General features: G+C 40.2%; 1 protein-coding gene across 6 annotated transcripts in view; it reads left to right on the top strand.

Moving 5' to 3' along the window:
• Cdc42 (cell division cycle 42) overlaps positions 1–20,346 on the top strand; it is a 38,064-nt gene extending 17,718 nt beyond the window's left edge. For 2 of the 6 annotated variants that reach the window (XM_030253142.1, XM_030253141.1), the window contains 5 exons: positions 3,913–4,067; positions 7,563–7,635; positions 10,918–11,027; positions 11,132–11,329; positions 17,423–20,342. In XM_030253142.1, coding sequence (XP_030109002.1) covers positions 3,963–4,067; positions 7,563–7,635; positions 10,918–11,027; positions 11,132–11,329; positions 17,423–17,512 — 576 coding nt within the window. In that variant the 5' untranslated portion in view covers positions 3,913–3,962 and the 3' untranslated portion in view covers positions 17,513–20,342. Of the gene's footprint in view, positions 1–3,912; positions 4,068–7,562; positions 7,636–10,917; positions 11,028–11,131; positions 11,330–17,422 lie in introns of all 6 variants that reach the window. The other 4 variants (XM_030253140.1, XM_030253139.1, NM_009861.3 and 1 more) reach the window with 3 other exon arrangements.
• The last annotated feature ends 672 nt before the right edge of the window (positions 20,347–21,018 follow it).

Here is a 21,018-nt window from a genome sequence, read left to right as displayed (position 1 = left end):
TCTTCAGACACACCAGAGAGGCCGTCAGATCTCATTACAGATGGTTGTGAGCCACCATGTAGTTGCTGGGATTTGAACTCAGGATCTTTGGAAGAGCACTCAGTGCTCTTAACCGCTGAGCCATCTCTCCAGCCTTTCGTTCTTTCTTTCTTTCGTTCTTTCATACAGATTTATTTTTATATGCATTGGTGGTTTGCTGCATGTGTGTCTGTGTGAGGGTACCAGATCCCCCTGGAACTGGAGTTATAGACAGTTTTGCTATGTGGGTGCTGGGAATTGAATCTGGGTCTTCTGGAAGAGCAGCTAGTGCGTTTAACCATTGAACCATCTCTCCAGCCCCTTTGTGGGTTTTAACTCTCAAGATTCTCAAAGGGTATTTGGAATACCAGATGTAAGAACTAGAAGATTAAAAGCATTAGTGTTGAGGGCTGGAGAGATGACTCAGCAGTTGAGATGGAATACCAATGTTGGCAGAGAGCCCTAGTTTGTATCCTACCACTCATAAGAGGCTGCTCACAACCTCATGCTTGTTATGGGGCAGGGGTTCTCTGTGTAGTGGCTGTCCTGGAACTCACTTTGTAGTCTAGGCTGGCATTGACCTCAGACATCTGCCTACCTCTGTCTGTGGAGTGTTGTGATTAAAAGGTGTGCACAGCACAGTCCTTCTCACAACTATTTACAATAGTAGTTCTAGGATACCTGATGCCCTTTTCTGGCTTCTGCATGCACCTGTGCATGTCTGCCTTTTTTTTTTTTTTTTAAAGATTGATTTTGGTGGCATGAGCATTCTGGCAGAGGCAGAGGCAGAGGCAGAGGCAGAGGCAGAGGCAGAGGCAGAGGCAGAGGCAGAGGCAGAGGCAGAGGCAGAGGCAGAGGCAGAGGCAGAGGCAGGCAGATCTTGAGTTCCAGGCCAGCTTGGTCTACATAGCAAGTTCCAGTACAGTATGGGCTACACAGAGGAACCCTGTCTCAAACAAACAAATACTTAGTTTTTAATTATGTGTAGTGTGTGCACATGTTGTAGGTGTCAGATTTCCTGCATCTGGAGTGTCAGGCCGGGAACTGAGCTGGGGTTGCCTCTAAGAACAGAGCAAGGTCTTAATTGCTGAGAGCTCTCTACCTATTGCTGTTTTAAGTTTACATTTTAGGCCAGGTGTGGTAGCGCATGCCTTTAATCCCAACACTTGGGAGGCAGAGGCAGGCCTACACAGAGAAACCCTGTCTCGAAAAAAACAACAACAACGAAAGTTTTATCATCTATTCAGTTTACTCTCTGGGGAAGAGCTATATTTTTTTATCGTCATATGTAGAGAAGAAAGTTCAAACCTACAAAGATGGAGTGTGATGGAGCCAGTCTGATTACAGAACTCAGGCTCTAGACAAGGAACCCATAACCAGTTTCTAAAAATTTCTGAGGTTGGGAAACATGAAATGAGGAACACTTCGTGGGTAGATGATGGGTTAGGGACAATGGCTGCATTACTCTCTCTGCCCTCTTCCACTTAAATTCAGTTTGCAGGGTGAAGAAATGAAAAATGAACTCTTGTGTCTTGTTTTTACTTTATTTCTCCTTTCATCTTTGTATTGCTGGCAACTATCAAATTGAAACATGTAGTCACCCCCCTCCCCTTCTTTTTTTAACTAATGTTACTTTTTGGAAGCGAGAACAGTGATGTTTAAGAGCCAAAATTTGGGATTAGATGCTTGGATATAAATGGCAGTTTCACTACTTACCTGCTGAGTGATTGTAATCAGCTATTTGACTTCACTGAGGCTCATCTCGCCTGTAAAATGTGTAGAAGACACTGCATTCCTTAGAACAGTGGTTCTTAACTTTCCTAATGCCATGACCCTAATACAGCTCTTCATGTTGTGGTGACCCCCCAACCATAAAAGTATATTCGTTGCTACTTCATAACTAATTCGCTGCTGTTATAATGTAAATATTTTTGGAGGTAGAGGTTTGTTGAGGGGGTCGTGATCCACAGGCTGAGAAGCTTTGCCTTGCTGAGTGGCTGGGAGGATGAAGAGTAGTGTGTGGTGAACAGTCAAGGCATCTAGTGAGCACTTGGTACTTATTTTCATGGCTACAGTCCAAGAACAATTCTAGGTTGAACTAGTAACTGACTTGGTGATCAGACTATTTGCTCATTAAATGCTATGCTAGTCTAAATGCTGTTTTTGCTTTTTTTAAAAAAGAGACTTAGGGCCTTGAGCTTCTGATCCTTCTGCCTCCACCTCCTCAAATAGTGTTGAGATTATTTGTTGAGTCTAATCTTTTTGGGATGGGGGGAAATCATTCATCATTGGTAAAGGACCTGAGTGCAATCTCCAGAGCCCACATAACAGTTGGTACTTTTCTACAAAAGCTTATCTATTCTGCTTTGTGAACACCAGGCTAATGAGAAACCTTGTTAAAAACCCCGAGGTGAATGGCAGCTCCAGAATGACATCTGAGGCCATCCTGCACTTTTGCACACAAGCACATGTGTACTTAAACACATTCACAGACACACAAAGATTCCATATCTTAATATCCCAGATTAAAAAATTAGTGTGGGGTGGGGGTTGTAGGGGTAGGGTGGCTCACTGAAGAGATGGTTAATAGTTAACATTTGTAAAGAAAGAATCTAGGTTCCATTCTAGCACCAGTGTTGTGGCTTACAGCTGTCTCTCCTGATATCTGTGGGCACTAGGCACACAATAGGCATATACATGATGAGCAAAACATACATACAACAGATCTAAAAAAATTTTTTTGAGGGGAAAGTTTATCTTTAAGTACAGTAAATTCTTGATGTATTGTAATTGATAGTTGGTAAAACTGTAGTAAGAGAAACTAAACTCTGTGTGTGTGTGCACACGTGTGTTAGTGCTTGCATGGCATGCGTGTTTGTGTTGATGTGTATTCATGCATGCATGAACACACTCTCTGGTATACTTGTGGAGGTCAGAGGACAACCTTGAATGTCAGTCCTTGCCTTTGACCTTGTTTTTTTGAGACAGGGTTTTCTTGTTTACTGCTTCGTGTACCATGTATGCTGTAAGCTTCTTCCTCCAACCTCCTGATGGGGCACCCTGGGATTACTGGCACTATCTATCACTACTGCACCTAACTTTTATTTGATTCTGGGGATCTGAGCTTAGGTTGTTAGGCTTGTGTGGAAAATGCTGTACTTCTGAACCATGTTCCTAGCCCATATAATAATTACAATTTAAAATTTATCACTGGTTATAAGAGCTGATATTTTCATTGTAAAAATGTAGGTTGAAACACTTGAGGCCATGAGTAATAACTAGGCTAACTGGTGCTGACATGGCTGCTGAGAACTAGAGGTCACTCTGATCATTGCTCACAAGTTCTGAGGGGGGTGGGCGAAGGCTGCGCTGCTTGTTACTATATCCTGAGTTACTGCAGCTCTAAGGCTGGGCAGTGAGTCATTTTTTAGAGTATTCTTCGGGCTGCAATTGGTCTTGCATATAATGCGTGTGTGCTCACACTGAAGCAGCTTTCACAAACTATACTTCATATACCACACGAGACTCTTTTTATAGCACCTTCCTTGCCCAAGGCAGGCGGATCTCTGAGTTTGAGGCCACTCACAGAGTGAGTTACAGAACAGCAAGGGCTACACAGAGAAACCCAGTCTCAGGGAAGAAAAAAAAAAATAAAAGGAATATATCGGTCACTGTTCTACTTTGATACTTAAGACAAAACAACAAGGTCCAGAAACTTAGCAAATGGATCCTTGTAATTGCTGCTCTGAGCAAGTTGCCATTTTTTCTTTTTAGAGGTTTTCAGTCATAGCAGTAATGCTAGTTCTGGTTTGAGTGGCTGAGCCTGTTGCTAGGGGAAAAAAGTATGGATTTAAACATAAATCAATAAAATAATTGTCTTTAATTTCTTCTTAGGACAAGATCTAATTTGAAATATTAAAAGTGGATACAAAACTGTTTCCGAAATGCAGACAATTAAGTGTGTTGTTGTTGGTGATGGTGCTGTTGGTAAAACATGTCTCCTGATATCCTACACAACAAACAAATTCCCATCGGAATATGTACCAACTGTAAGTATAAAGGCTTTTTACTAGCAAAAGATTGTAATGTAGTGTCTGTCCATTGGAAAACACTTGGCCTGCCTGCAGTATTTTTGACTGTCTTGCCCTTTAAAAAAAATTAAATTTTACTACCTTTATTACTTTGTGGGGTGTGTGTTATATGTACATACCTGTGTCCTGCTTTGGTGTATGTGTAGATGGCAGAGGACAACTTGAAGGGGTCTTTTTCCATTGTTGGGCTCTTAAGTTGAACTTAGGTTGTCATGGTTGGCAGCAAATGCCACACACAGCAGCCCACTGTTTGACAGTTTTAAAGGTTTTGACTTCTCATGCATGATTACCTGTACTTTAAAATAGAACAGCTGGGGTTGGAGAGTTGGCTCCACAGTTAAAAATGCTGGCTGCTCTTCCAGAGGACTCAAGATTCAATTCCTAGCACCCACATGGTGGTTCATAGCTACCTATAATCCAGCGCCCTTTACTGACTTCTGACGACACTGGGCAATCATGTGATGCACAGACATACATGCAGGCAAAACACATATACATATAAAAATAAGATGATAATAAAGGTAAGTAAAGTAAAAGATGAAAAATGAGTCTTAAGTTAGAAGGGGTGACACAGGGTCTGTAAGAAGGTCTGGAAAGTTATGAAGCATGGGCTGTCAGTTTGCAGAAGTGCATCCTACATTGGGATGAGGTGACTTTTTGTGTCTGTGCCATTGATTAATAAAGCCTAGAGACCCTGGGGCGCAAATATAAGGACCTTATAATTTCAGAGAAAGTAGTAATGTTTCTGCTTACCTTGTGGAGCTGTTCTCTAAATAGTGATGAGGTTTCATTTCACACTTAATTTTAGGGGTAGAGAGCAGACTTTTCTAAGAGCGTTCAGATATGCCTGAAGTCTTGGGACACTCACTGTAATTGCTTTATTAACTCCTCCTTAGAAGGGAAGAGGAGAGATAGGAATAATTCAATAACTAGATGAGACACTTATTGGAGTGATACTTGGGAAAGCATGTTTGGGGCTACAATATTTATTCAGAGTTGCTTGTATAATTATGTTAAATGTACTTGCCCTTTCAGTGCTCAGAGGGGAGTAATTTTAGGAACTATAAGGGTCCAAAGTATATCTAATATGGGACTCGTATCTTTTGGAATTGACCAAAAAAAAAAAAAGAGCAACCTGAGGTCAGTCTTCAGAGACATAGTTAACATAGTGTTAGCCTCTGTGATGGCACAGCTGGTGAAGTTAGGCTAAGGTGCGTGAAAGAAGATGAAGTTTCTTTGAGGGCTGAGAACTTAAGGATGTAATTTGGTAATAAAACTACAGTTTTGAGTTGGCCCATTAATCAGAAGATGTTTTGAAGGTACAAGGGGCTTTGTGAGACATGATATGGATCATTTCGTAAGGTGAGATAGCCATTGGGAATTTGGTGTCTTGAGTTTTTACTTGGAAACACGATTTCCAAGTCTTTCATGACTTTATTTAATGTGATGAATTGACAGCGGGCTTCTAGGGGGCTGGTGAGATGGCTCAATGGGTAAGAGCACTGACCGCTCTTCCAAAGGACCTGAGTTCAAATTCCAGCAACCACATGGTGGTTCACAACCACCCAAAATGAGATCTGACGCCCTCTTCTGGTGCATCTGAAAACAGCTGCAGTATACTTATTTATAATAATAAATAAATCCTTAAAAAAAAAAGAAGAAAGTGGGCTTCTGGGTGTTTTATATGTCTGTGTATTGTTGGGGAAAGAATAGCAGTAGGGTAAATTTTTAAGTGGGCCTCCTGAAGTAAATAGTCCGAAGTCAGTTATTTATCAATGGTGTCTCTGTTGGCATGGAAATAGATTTGCATCTTTATGCCCATCTGTGGGCTGAGTTATCAGTTATGGAATAGAGCTGAAGAAAATTATGCACATCTTCCATGAGAGAGAAAATTTAGGTTCAACTTGCAGATGAGGCTTGGAAATCAAGGTTTGTTTGTTTATGCTTTTTTTTTGGTTTTGTTTTGTTTTGGAAGACTGGGGCTCACTGTATAGCTCTGGCTGCCATTGACTCTGCTCAGTGCGTTCTGATTCTGATTTTGCTGTCTTCCTTTTTCTTTCTTTCTTTTTTTAAAAGATGTATTTATTTATTATATGTAAGTACACTGTAGCTGTCTTCAGACACACCAGAAGAGGGCATCAGATCTCATTGTGGATGGTTGTGAGCTACCATGTGGTTGCTGGGATTTGAACTCAGGACCTTTGGAAGAGCAGTCAGTGCTCTTAACTGCTAAGCCCATCTCTCTAGCCTGTCTTCCTTTTTTCTGAGGCAAGGTTTTACTATGTTGTTCAAGTTGGTCTGGGATTCAAGTGATACTTAAGCTTAACCTCCCCAAGTGGCTAAGATAGATGCTATCCAACATACCTGACACATTCCTGTTGTTCTCCTTAATGAATTATTTTATTAATTTTTATTTGTGTGATGTGTCATGTCCACAGGAGTGCAAGTGCTTACAGAGGCCAGAGCTCCCCTGGAGTTGAAGTTACAGGTGGTTGTGAGCCTCCTCATGTAGGTGCTGAGAACTGAACTTGAGTCCTCTGAAAGAACAGTCCAGAGTTCTTTAACTACTGTGCCATCTCTCCAGCCGAACTGTCTGTGAATAAGTAGTTTCTTAGAAATAATATTGGACATTGTGTTTTATTTTGTTTTTTGTTTTGTTTTGTTTTTTTGAGACAGGGTTACTCTGTATAGCCCTGGCTGTCCTGGAACTCACTTTGTAGACCAGGCTGGCCTCGAACTCAGAAATCTGCCTGCCTCTGCCTCCCGTGTGCTGGGATTAAAGGTGTGCGCCACCATGCCTGGCCATATTAGACATTGTTAAAGTCTAGCACTGTCTTAAAGTTTTTAGACTTGAAGGTGGTTTTTTAAAAAATTATATTTATTTTTGAGACAGGCTTATATAGCCCATAGTGGCCTCAAAGTCACTAAGTAGGTCAGAGTGACCTTGGTCTGCTTTTTCTTTCCTGCCTCTACCTCCTAAGTGCTGGGATTATAAATGTATTTTACTGTACCTACTTTATTTTTTCCTTTTTTTTTTTAAAAAGCAGATTTATTTTTTTTAGCAAAATGTTTTATTCAAAAGCTTCTCAGTACCACTAGTTGTCAGAAAGAATGAATAGCACTTTTCCTTTGCTGCCCAACCCCATGGAAGAGGCCTGTAAGGGTCCTCTGCAGTTGAAGGCCCGCTTTCTGTGACATAAGAAACGATTCTGTGTTTCCTTGTGTATGAGGCTGGTGCCAAACAGATATCCTAGGGCAAAGTCTTTCGTCCCCCCCCCCACCCCCCACCCCAAGAACCATTCAGCTCATACAAGAACATGGTTGTGGAGATTGGTTACAAAAAAGAAAATTGACTAAGGGAAAATGAATTTCCTTTTTGGGAAGGAAATAAATGGCTAAGAGTTATGCTATCTCACCCACTAACAATATTGCATTTCTTTGTTTTGTTTTTAGGTTTTTGACAACTATGCAGTCACAGTTATGATTGGTGGAGAGCCATACACTCTTGGACTTTTTGATACTGCAGGTGAAAACTTATGTCTCATAATATTTTGATCTGTAACAGTTGCTGCTACTGAGTATCTTTTGGACACCATGAAATTAGTATATCAGTAAATCATTTATCTTTTGTTAATAGTTAAGCAGGGTTGAATATAATGATGGTTGTCAGAATGGTGGCACACACCCAGCACCCAGGAGGCAAAGGCAGTTGGATCTCTCTGTGAGTTTGAGGTCTGCATAGTGAGTTCCAGGCCAGTCAGGGCTGTAGAGAGACCCCCATCTGAAAAAAAACCTACCTGCCTGCCTGCCTGCCTTATCTGCCTGCCTCTTCTTCCCTCTCTTCCCTCCCTTCAAGCCTCTCTTGACTTTGGATGGCTAATAGGGGTTTGGAGTATCCTGGGTATATGAAAGAAGATACAATACAGTCAGAAAATCCTTAGGTAAACTCCAGTGGGTTTGGAGGCTGGAAAGAGACTAAGAAGATGAGCTCAGAAAACATGTCTGCTGATCATTTCCTTCACTTCCTTGTTCTGGCCTCACAGGTGGGGGCTAGGGATGTAACTTAGTTTAACACACTCCCCTCGTATGCACGAGGCCCTGATTCACTCCCCAGCATTACTGCTCAAATCTGTTCTGTCTGTAGTCACAGCAGTCCTGGGCACAAGCAGGAAGATCAGAAACTCAAGGTCTTAAAACAAATTTAAGGCCAGGCAGGGCTACATAAGACCATGAAATGAAATAATCTTAGTTGTGTAAATATGACCAAGGCTGTAAACTTGGTGTTTATTTATTAGGGTGGTTGTTTCATTAGAAACTTTTTGTAGTATATTTTGTTCGTATAATGCAGATATCAAGAATGTCTTACTACACATAAACCACACTTAGCTGAGAGCACTACCCTTTTTTTTTTTTTCTTTTAAATCAGTTCTCTAAATTATTTTCAGTTTGTTTTTAATACTGGCTTCTTCATTTTTTCTGGGTAGTCTTTTAAATAAAAAGGAAACCAAAAAACCAAACCAAACCAAACCAAAAAAAAACCAACCCAGTGTCTCACTGTGGCCTTGCTACTTGGAACTCTTTATGTGGATCAGGCTGGCCTTGAACTCACAGATCTGCTTCCCAAGTACTGGCATTAAAGGCATTGTGCCACCACACCTGGCCAGTTGTAAGCATTTAAAAAACATTCTTCAAAAGTTTGTTTGTTTGTTTGTTTGTTTGTTTGTTTTTTATGTTTTTGAGACAGTATCCTTATGTAATCCAAGTTGGTTTTGAATATAAAATCTCTCTGCCCCAGTCTTCTGACTGCTGGGATTACAGGTGTGCCCAGCTAAAAAGTTACTATGACAACATTAATTTTGGTGTTAGGTTTGATGAATTTTATTGACTTCCACCATAATCAGTGGTTGTCTCTTACCAATTTTATCTGTCTATCCACATCTGTCCACATCTGTCATCTGATTTTTAATATCCTAAAATTCTGCTTCTGCTTTGCAGCCATAGATGGTTTCTGTTATTTTACTCTTCTGGGATTTCTTACGAGTCATTTATGTTTGACATGTGAGAGAGCCATTCTTAGGCAAATGCCAGTGGTTCTTTTTGTTGCTATGCTCTATTCTACTCTGACTGAATATAGCACAATTGTGTTTTCACATGTGAACTGATTTATTTGGTTCCAGTTTTAAACTATTACAAATATTGGTGCAAAGAACTGCTCCTGTTTTATCTGTTGTTAGTACTGTTGCTGTGAACATAGCTTAACAAATCCTTCTTGGAGACTGCTTTCAGTTCTTATAGCTCTGCATAGCTGTAAGTGGAGTTGCTGAACAGTTGGAAAATCTGTTTTTATTTTAGGAATTTCTGTGTTTCAGTAGCTGTTTTATGTTCCTGTCAATAATGCATGAAGGTTATATTTCTTTGGAGAAATGTTAATAAGCCTTATGCCTTTTTTTGTAAATTGGATTCGCTTGTGATTGGTTAACTCTTACCTTTCTAGTTATTATTCTCATCCAGATCATGGTTCTTTGTTTCCCCTTCAAGACACCCTACCAAGATCGATCAATTAATTGATCTTTATATCTATTTGTATATTCATTCATTCATTCATTCATTCATTCATTCATTCATTTTTGATATCTTAAGTCATCCTGCATATGAGCATAGGATGTCTTTCCATTTCTTAGGACTTCCTATGTTTAGTTTTTGCCATTTTTATTTTGTGACCCTTTCACCTCTGGCTAACTCCTAATTATTTTATTCTTTTTACATCTCCTTCATTCTTGCCAAGTTCCTTTTTTCTAGGCCTTTCCAGTTACAGATACTGACTTTAACATGCACCTATGGATCGAGCATTGGACTTAGTCTGGTAGTTATTATGGATGGTGGATGCCTTCAGTAGAGTATTTTGTTAGGTGGTCTCACTGTGATCTTTAGTAGCTAGAAGTAAATATGATTTTTTTCTTAAACTACACCTGTAGTAATGATTTATTGTTGTTACATTACTACTAAGTTATTAATAAAGAACTTAAAAAAAAGTAGTATGCCAATTTCCTTGCTGTTTAATTTAGTGGCATATATAAATAGAACCAGCACAGAGAGTATTGTCCAAACAGCATATTACAAAGCTATACCTTTGATTAGCAAAATTGCTTTGTCACTAATGGCTGATATGCTAAGAGCTGAATACCTGAAGTCTTAGCGGAGCTGTAGTCCCCTGCCCACCTCTTTTTTGAAACAAGACTTTTACTATGTAGTTTTGACTGACTTGGAGCTTGGTTTGTAGACCACCCAAACTTGTAGTGATCTCCTGCCTCTGCTTCCTGAGCTCTGGGTTTATGGGCATGCACACTATCTCCATTTTTTTCCTTTTAGATTACATGTATGTATGTATATATGTGGAAGCACATGCCATAGCATGTATATGTGGAGGTCAAGAAGCTAAACTTGGGGGATTTGATTTTCTCCTTTCACCGTCTGTTTTCTGGGGACTGAATTCAGGTTGTTAGGCATGTCATCTTTACCACTGAGTGATCTTGTTAGCTCCGCCATGTTCATCTTTGACAATTTTTTTGATATATGATCTCATGGTCACACCTAACCTTCCTGCCTCTGTCTCACTAGTGCTGAGATTATAAGCTTGTGCCAACCATGCCTGTTTTTAATGTGGTATAGGGCTTGAGTCCAAGGCTGTATGTGTGCTAGGTTATCACTCTGTATACTAAATAGCTATAGCCTTAGCCCCTGACCTGTGATTTTAATGCCGCGAGGATACCAAATCTCAGTTGCCAACCTCTCTTAACTCTTTCTTTAGGGCAAGAGGATTATGACAGACTACGACCGCTAAGTTATCCACAGACAGATGTTTTTCTAGTATGTTTCTCAGTGGTCTCTCCATCCTCATTTGAAAATGTGAAAGAAAAGGTAAGTCAGGTTCTGCCCTTTGAAACATGCACAGAATTCCTGTTGCCCTGTTACAGTTTCAGTGGCTTGTGGATTAACAAAACATTTTAAAACCTTGCTTTTAGTGGGTGCCTGAGATAACTCACCACTGTCCAAAGACTCCTTTCTTGCTTGTTGGGACCCAAATTGATCTCAGAGATGACCCCTCTACTATTGAGAAACTTGCCAAGAACAAACAGAAGCCTATTACTCCAGAGACTGCTGAAAAGCTGGCGCGGGATCTGAAGGCTGTCAAGTATGTGGAGTGCTCTGCCCTCACACAGGTAAGGAGGGCTCTGGAACCTATGTCTCTGTAGTCAGTTGTTTTGAGCATTAGGATACAGAGGCTCTTTCCTTTTATTCTTTCTTTTTTCCCTTAAAAATTTGTCCGTGAATGTATACTGTGTGAGTGTAGTTCTGCAGAGTACATAAACTGACATGACTATTCCAAGGTATAGTTGAGAGGAAGGTTTTTTATTGTAGATATGAAGGAAAGACATCAGGAAGAATCCAGAGATGAGAGAGAAAATAGACTGAACATGGCCAGCAAACTGGACTTGGCCATGGTGGTGGTGGGGTTTGAAGGAAGAAGAGAGAGGAGGACCAAGAGAGGGCTGAAATAGAAGGGAATGAGAAGCTGGAGGTGGAGTGGGGTGGGGTGGGATGGGGGCTTCTGAGCTGGAGAAGTTGAGGGTAAGGAGTGGGTGGAGGTCAGCATGCACTTGGTTATGCTAATAGGCACCCTAGGTAGCAATTTGTCCCTTCTGCCAGTGATAAGGAAATGACTTCCTGAGGAGTGAGGGCTTTTTGTCCATCTGTCAGAATTTGGCCCTGACATTTCAACCTTTTGTTTATGATAAGGGCAACATAATCTCTTCTGTAACTGCTTCTTAGTTGAAATTAGGACATTGATGTCAGAGCTCTGGAAGACTGGGATGCCTGTTTAAGGTTGGGAGATTCCAGTGCTCTGAGCAGTCTGGAATGACAGAGACCACTATCTAGACAGTTGTCCCAGATTCCTGTGGTCCTGTTGCACTGTGGTCAGAGGTGGTCTTTGGCCATTAGGCCAGAAGAGGGAGGCCTTTTTTTTTTTTGTGGAGAAGGAACATGGGAGAGACTGACCTCATCTTGTCTTCAGCAACACTTAGCAATAAATCATAGCAGTAAGTTTTCCCGTGTCCGGTTTGCCCACAGTGCAGGCTGGGCCCTAGTGGGCAAGGCAGGGGCCAGTCTGTCCACTGGTCAATGTACTCTAATCCAGGTTTAGTCTTTTGTCATTCTGCCTATATCTTCTTGAAGAACTTGCAGAGGTGGGTTGTGTATCACTGTTAGGATTTGGGAGTCACTGTCATATAATAAGTTTAAGCATATTAAATGCCATAGTCAACAGGTCTCTGACAGGCTTGAGGGCTAGTACCCACCGAGCATATCTGAGTTAAACAATCTTTGTCTGTTTTCAGGTATCTGCGCTAAACTGTACCTTGCAAACATAAAACAAGGGGCTAAGTAAAACTTCATCTTGTAATTACGTCAATTCATAGAGAAACCTCAAATATATTTTTGGACACATTAAAAGATTTGATCATTTATTTATAAGGTTACTATCAACTTGCATTTCTTTTTTTTTTTATTAAGATTTATTTATTTATTATATGTAAGTACACTGTAGCTGTCTTCAGACACTCCAGAAGAGGGTGTCAGATCTCATTATGGGTAGTTGTGAGCCACCTTGTGGTTGCTGGGATTTGAACTCAGGACCTTCAGAAGAGCAGTCAGTGTTCTTAACCGCTGAGCCATCTCTCCAGCCCCTTCACTTGCATTTCTTAATTATCCTTAACAGTTGACAATAATTTAGTAGCTTCCTAAGATTAGGACTTTGTGGGGCTTTTTGTTTGTTTGTTTGTTTGTTTCTTTGTTTTCGAGACAGGGTTTCTCTGTGTAGCCCTGGCTGTCCTGGAACTCACTTTGTAGACCAGGCTGGCCTCGAACTCAGAAATCCACCTGCCTCTGCCTCCCAAGTGCTGGGGTTAAAGGTGTGAGCCACCACCGCCTGGCTAGGACTTTGTGTTTTATCTCTGTTAAGTTTAGATTTAAAAATTAAGATTTTGATTTTGCTCTTCTAGTATCAAAATAAAATTTCTAAATCTATAAATATAGTTTATAATTAGAGACTGGGCACATTTCTGACCTTTATAGAACATAAAAGCTTCCTTGGTAGCCTGTTTCTGTGGTCAGCTCATGTCATGTGTTGCTTGCGGTTTAGTTAGACGTGGATGAAGCCATGACTTGCAGCTTCTTTATCCCATAGCACAGATGGCAGGCAGCTGTTTGCTGTTTGTATCCCAGAATGGAATTGTGTCACATGGTTTATGATTATCTAAGTACAAACTTTCAGTTACTAACCCTGGTCATGAGTTTTACCCATATCCGATAATTTATAAGTCAGTGATCTTGTTTTTGACCCTGGGCTTTAAAAACATGCCTGGGTCTTAAAAAGAGTGAGTGGTAACCCATTTTTAGAGCTAGCAATGAACTAGAACAGTATAAACCAGCAAGGGAACAGTATAAACAATTTTAATATTATCCATATTTAAATAACATCTGACTCCTTCTTATATTAGATCCAATGGCCGGAAACCAAGACATGTATTGAGTGAGCCTAGGAGACTGGCAGCAGGAGAAAGAAACTGCATTTGTTCATGCATACAGACCAGTCAGAGAGAAACACACAGTGGCTATGAACATTCTAAGTTAACTTTTGTTAATCTGAATAGACATTTATAACCTTGAATTTTCATCATCATCTAAAGAATATTTTAAACCAGGGTTGAATCACATATATAGCGTGTTAATATCCTATCATAATAAAAACCTGCACCAGTTTAAAGTATTTGAGACTTGTTACTCTTAGTCTAAAAGGAGATACAGTAATAAACAGAATTCATTAGGACTAAGAAGTTTTATAATTGTTACTTTATACCATATGGTCATCTTAAGATGATGAAATCACATGTCCAGTTGAAAGCCTTTTATATACAGCCCATACCTGGTGCTAATGCTAGGTCCCTGGGGGAGCCCAGTGGAAGTGTCTGTAAGCTGACAAGATAGATGGAGTTAGTAAACTGTCAGGTGAGGTTCAGATAAGTACAGACTTAAAAGTGGGTGTGTGGGCTCCCCCCTCCCCGCCATTTTAGATACTTAAATTTTTCTTCCTTACTATACCACACAATTTCTAGGATGATTCAACTGGGACAGAATTAAGTGCACTATTTGATGCTTTTGAGTCAGGGCGTTACTCTCTGGGCTACTTTTGGCATAGTCTGCAAAAATATATGTCTTATGTGTTACCTCCAGTCTCCTGTGTTTTTTTTTTTGTTTTTTTTTTAATGTGGAACGCTTTACGAATTTGCGTGTCATCCTTGCGCAGGGGCCATGCTATATGTGCTGCCGAAGCGAGCACTCTCAAGTGTTTTTAAGGGTATTATTTCCTTTATGGAGTTTTCCTCTGGCCATTTTTGAGTGGTGTGTCTAGGGAGCAGTGAGTGAGAGCGAACAACATGTGTGCAGTTCAATTTCCGTAACTTTATACCACTGTGTCTTAGTTCCTTTTCTCTTATTCTAGCAAAATACCCTGACAGAAGCAACTTTAAGGAGAAAGGTTTATTTGGACTCACAGTTAAAGTACAGTCCATCATGTGCAGAATGTCAAGGGAACAGGAGCTCAGGCCACTGGTCACATTGTATCCAGTTTAGAAACAGAACAGTGCTGCCAGTGCTCAGCATACTTTATCCTTATCCAGTCCCAAATCCTCTGCCCAGGAAATTGTCCCACCCACAATTAAAGTAGCTCTTCCCACATGAGTCAGTATAATCACGTTCATCTCCACAAGCGGACCCAAGAGGTCATTCCCAGACGTGTCTGGATTCGGCCAAGTTGATAGTTACTCACCATACATTGCCCATTCCTGGTTCTGAGTGTGGTTTTAGGAACAAAGGAAAGAATTTTGGTACGAATTGGCATTCGTACAGATCTACATGCCTAATGAAAATGAAGGCAACTAATATATAAAATACAATTTTTAATAATGTTGGGTTCTTGATCTAATTAATATGTCAGTAATATGTACTGTTACACATAGTTAAATTTTTTATGAGGGAGTGTGTGAAGGACTGGATGCATAATTTAAGCTCTTGGCATTTTGCTTGGTTGTATATTTCAACATAAAGCCATTGTACTTAACAGATTCTGCAGAATAATTTTAAGGACCAATTTCTTAGTTCCATATCCCCCAAGCTCAGTTTATCAGTTGATCTCATTGTAGAAGCAAACATTTTAAACTAACCCTTTATAGCACAGACTGAGACAAGCAAAGTGTTCTAGTATTATATCCCTGCCTGAGAGGCAAGGACAGGCTTGCATGTGTGAGTTTGTGTGGGGAGTCAGGAGAAGAAAGTATGTGGAGTCCAACAGCATGTATCTGAGGCAAGCAGTCTGTTCTTTAGATATGGGATGCTTTGGAGAAAGAGTTAAATAGATCATATGGACTCAGTTTCAGGTTGCTGGCAAAGCTTGTTCTAGACAATTGAACACTTTCTGTAAGATTTCCATTGTATTATTGAGTCATTTACGAGTGGGCGAGTAGGGAGTTATATTTTTCTTCAGATTCTGAAATTCGGAGAAGTCAAAGAAGTAAAAGATCAAAAATGGGGTTTGTGGTTATATGTAGAAGTTCAGTTTTGTGGACTCCTCTTTAGCTAAACTTTTATGTAATAAGTTAGTAATGAAGCTAAGATTAGCTTTGCTTCATAAGATACTTTGTTGATCTTTTCCTGAAGTAAATACAAAAGAAAAGGTTCTATTTTATTATTATTATTAAAAAATGTTTCTTTTTCTTTTTCCTTTCCTTTCCTTCCCCTTCCCCTCTCCTCTCCCCTTCCCCTTTCCCCTTTCCCTTTCTCTTTTCCTTTCCTTTCCTTTCCTTGACAGGTTTCCCTCTGTAGCTCAGGTTGACTTCAAGCTCAGGATTCTCCTGTCTGCCTTCTGAGTGCTGACGTTAAGTCAGTCTCACCTGGCTAGGAGTTCCTTTTTCAATCTAGTATACCCTACTTTCTCAGTCCTTTTCCCCATTATAATTATTACAAAGAATTTCCCTCCCACCCTCTGGTTTCTTTTTGTATTTGCCTGTGAGTATTCATAACAGATGCATGGATAGACTTCAGAAGTACTTTAGCATTAGTCTAGTATTTCTACTGGGAAAAGGATATAGAAGAAGAAAATGTGTAAACCTTATTTTTTGATTGCTATCTCATTTATTTTGTATCGAATGGATTGTGTGGCTATGGTTCCTCTACGGGTGTAGGGTCTAAGGAGGACAATGACTGGGTAGTGGGTAGTCCAGTGGCTGACACCACTGTGGCTATGTTCTGGGATTTGGGAGACATTTCTACTTAAGATCAAACCTGATCTAAAGAACATGTGAAACTGCTCTGAGTGGTAAACCTGTGAGCTCCTGGGTAAGCCACCTGTCTGGGCTCAGAGTTCCACTGCTGTGAATTGCAGTATCCTTGGAGTTTCTGGCAGAGCTGTAAGTGTATTTCAAGTCTAGTCTCTAGATGTGAGGATGTTCTGTTTTCATTCCATGCTACATGTGCTGGACCCATGCAGATATCTGAAAGCATTGGACTGCTTGCTGACTCCCATTCTGAGACCCCATTCTCTGTTTCCTTATGACTTGGGAGGTGGTTCCTTGCTCTAGTAACATTGCTCAATACCTGAAGTGCATGCTGTTTCTGGGGTCCATCCCTTATGGTTACTGCTACCGTTGCATAGGGAATACTCCCGAGTGTCTGGGAAACTGACTTTTAAATCCTAATTAATACCATCCAGATAGGTCACTGAACATGTGGCATGCCTGTTAGCTGCTGTTGGTGCCCTTTAGTTATTCAGGGGCTGAATTCACAAAAGCCTGTGATGCTGTAGATTTATCCTCAAAAAGGGGTGTCGTCATCATCAATAGTAATGTTGGGGGGAATCTCACTTTTCTAACATATCTATCTTGTGTTTATAGAGTTATTTTTTCCCCTTGAGATTTTAAACCAAAATGTAATATTAGATTTCAGTATGTGATTCTTTTAGAAATTAACATACTGCATTTTTCATTATTTTTCTTTGTTTAACTTTTTTGAGTGGAAATTTCTATCCAGTTATCTATCCTCTCAATACTCACTCCCTTAAGAATGAACATTCTAGTTTCTACTTTCCTTAACACATTGCTTCTGTGAATTCAGCTCTTTTAATCCAGACTGCTATTTTATCTGCTAGTCTCTCTAATCCTCTAACCTGGCTGCTATTCTCTCTCCTCCCCTCTGTCTTGTAGAGAGGTCTGAAGAATGTGTTTGATGAGGCTATCCTAGCTGCCCTCGAGCCTCCGGAAACTCAACCCAAAAGGAAGTGCTGTATATTCTAAACCGTTTTCTCCTTCCCCTCTTTGCTGCTGCTTCCTGTCCCACTACTGTAGAAAGATCATTTAAAACAAAGGAATAAAACCATCCTGTTTGAAAGCCTCTGCGTCTTCTTACTCAACACTTTAGAGCAAACTCTGTATTCATTTTTGATCATGAATGCAATTAGAATATTTTTTGTGATCAGTAGTCACGTTAGACTTGTTTAACTTTCTGCTGCTTGAGTTGCCTGATGCTCAGAGCTTTTGGTTTGAATTATTGCAAAAGGGAATGTGGTCTGGCATTAAGAATGATGTCTTCTTGGAGAAAATAAGAGTTTTAACGCTTCTAGATGTTAGTTCTAGATGGAGAAAGCATCACTAAACATCATTTTACTCTTACTGATTGTTAATTGTAATTGCATGACACACTATGAAAAGGGTTGGCTTGCTAGTAGAGTGTAATGGGGAAGGGAGGATTCTCATGGTTTTCCTGTGTGCAGTGAAACTTTTGTGTTGCTCTTGCTTTGGCTGTTTGTGCCGTAGGTGGAGTGTTTGTCATTCTGGGATGGGGAAGGTATCCATGTATCTGCTTACTGCTTTATGAGTTCATTGTTACACATTATCTCCTAATCCTAGCATCCATTTAACAATTGACTTAAGATTTGCTGATATTGAAATGTAAAGCTACTGCCTTTATATTTTCCTGCTTTTGATTCTATTGTTGTGAGGGAAACATACAGTTGTGGTTATCTTTACATTTTGAAATTAAAAATATACAATTGTTTGTATAAACGCCTGGTGAAGCTTTATTCCTATTGCAAGAACTGGCTCTAACCTCACTCTTGTATCAGGTACCCACCTCTGCTTCTTTGACTCCCCTTGGCTTTGTCTAATTAGTGGGATAAAGGGAGTTCAAGGTGATTATATTTACAGCTGCCATACCCTCGCTGTCCACTCCCTGCCTTCCATACAACATGGATGCTGCCCGGATGTATTCTCTATTTCACATGCTGCCGCTCCATTTGAATGCAGAACTGCTTCCCATGTTCCCTATGGTAAATGTTTTAGCTACACATTACACAACTCATCGAATGAGCAAATGACATGTGCTTTTTGCTTCTTGTGATATATATTGGTTTGCAAAAAGTATCTCAGAGGACCACTTATGAAATCTGCTCATCTGTGCCAGCATTGCTGAATCTCTCCTGTGCCCTGACAAGACAACCGAGTGAAGCAAAATTATTAGGTTGGGTTTCAGGGTTATTAATGTCTTTGGGGTTTGACTGTTTTAAACATGAACTCCAGTTCTGTTGTGATACTGAAAATCAGATTGCCCATTTCTTCTTTCTACCCCTTTTCAGAAAGGCCTAAAGAATGTGTTTGATGAAGCAATATTGGCTGCCCTGGAGCCTCCAGAACCGAAGAAGAGCCGCAGGTGTGTGCTGCTATGAACGCATCTCCAGAGCCCTTTCTGCACAGCTGGTGTTGTCGTCATACTAAAAGCAATGTTTAAATCAAACTAAAGATTAAAAATTAAAATTTGTTTCTGCAATAATGACAAACGCCCTGCACCTACCCACATGCACTCATGTGAGACAAGGCCCATTAGTATGGCCCCTCCTTGCCCTTCCAGTAATAGTTAATTTTGAATAATTATGTATTGTCTGAAAAGCAATGAGTGCTAGTTTTTGTTTTCTTTGTTTAAAAAAAAAAACAAAAATCCCCACAAACGTTTGTTGTTTTTTTGTTTAAAAGCAAGCATGCTTGTATTGACTGTAACAGACTAATTCAGATTGTCAAAGCTGCTCCCTGGTTCCATTTTGGAGAGTAATCTGGGGCATCTTCGTGTCTTCTGTTTTGTTTTGTTTTGTTTTTCCTCAACCCTTCTCTCCTTTTGGGGTGTGTATGGGGTTGTTTCTTAGACTTGTATTTTAAAATTTGTTAACCATAGGACAGCCTGTGGGGAGGAGGACAGAGTATTTCCACATTCCACTCCCTAGGTCTAGTTTAGCAAACGTGTCCCCACCTGGTGCTCTTAGGAAGGAGTATAGAAACGCCTCGATTAACAACGTATTCCTTCTTGAAAGTTGCCTTTTCTCTCCACCTCTGAGTGGGTCCAGTCTGTGATGGAACTCATGAAGGTGGGTGGACGCTGTCTCGCCCCTCTTTCTAGGATGCACTCTATATGTGACTGTGACTTTCAAGGGTATTTGTTTGCCATTTCCTGATTTAGGGAGGGGAATAATTTCTAACTTCTTTCATTGATAAATGAAAAGTATTGCACCTTTGAAATACACCAAATGGATTGAGTTCCTAATTAAAAAAAGTTCTTTTGCCCCTGTCAGTCATTTTCTTACATGCTTAGCACAGATTCACAACTCACTGTGTAGTGTTCCTAGATTCAGCTGAAGACCTGGTACCTAGGGTTCCTAACGGGATGGTGTTAGGAAACACATCATGGCTGATGATTGCCATCTCCTTTCAGGTGATGAGGTCACAGGCCTGCTTCCTTAAGAAGCTATGAGCATGGGGTGGGGAGCATACTTTTAACCAACATGGGGACCAGTCAGGGCTATCCCCTTTTTTCTTCCATGCCTATGAGGAACCTTTGAACAACTGGCTGAAGCTTTCGCAAGAAAAATGGCGAGAGCCTCATGATTCTTTATAAGTGTTAATAGAGACTTTATCAGATTATTTTGTTTGCAGGTTCCAGTTTTTAAAAAATGTTTAGATAATCTCCTTCCCCAGTCCTGATCTTGTGGATTCGTTAGTGCCGAACCAATGCTTTCTTGTGTCTCAACTCTTTGTATATGAATTCTTTTCAGATGTATTAAACAAACAAAACCCTTCACAAGTGAGCCTGAAGGTTATTTTCCTCCGTCTTTTACTTTTCAGGTATTTAGAAATGAGAATGTGACTCTTATATGACATCAACATCTAACACATTTTGGTATAAAATTTTAAAGCGTTATTTTTGTTTTCTGACAGTAAGCTTGAATTGTTTACCTCCATATGTTTAGGTTTATGCCTTCTCTCCTAAAACTGACAAGTGGCTCTGAAACTCACCTTGTATGCTGAGCAGGTCAGAGTAGTAAGTGCAGAAATGTTTGTGACGCTCTCACCTCATGGAAGGCCACATTAGCATGCTCCTGTAGTACAGTGGGACGTAGACTGATTGCCCCAGCTTGCCTGCATTAACGTATAGCTTGTATAGTAAAATCTTAAAAACAGTCGTTTTCGGGACATCTAAAATGCAGGCAGGTTTGAGAACCACTGCTCCTAGGTGGTTCTTTCTCTCATATTACAAAATTTGTTTTGTTAGTGTGCTTCATTTTCTTTGTTGGCAAGAATGATGTATTTATCTCAGTTGCATTATACTGATTGTATGAGAAGCTTAGAACATTAATCCAGTCTGCATAGTCTCAGTTCCCTATGGGGATTCCAGGTTTGCATATTGTTAGAACTAAGCAAAGGGGCTCAAAAAAGGCACATTGAAGCTTTACTAAGTTTTGTTACATTCCTTTCTATTT

This window comes from Mus musculus, chromosome 4 (assembly GCF_000001635.26).
Source record: "Mus musculus strain C57BL/6J chromosome 4, GRCm38.p6 C57BL/6J".
Taxonomy (NCBI): Eukaryota; Metazoa; Chordata; class Mammalia; order Rodentia; family Muridae; genus Mus; species Mus musculus.
The sequence above is the reverse complement of the archived record's forward strand: the minus strand, read 5'-3'. Positions and strand labels throughout refer to the sequence as shown.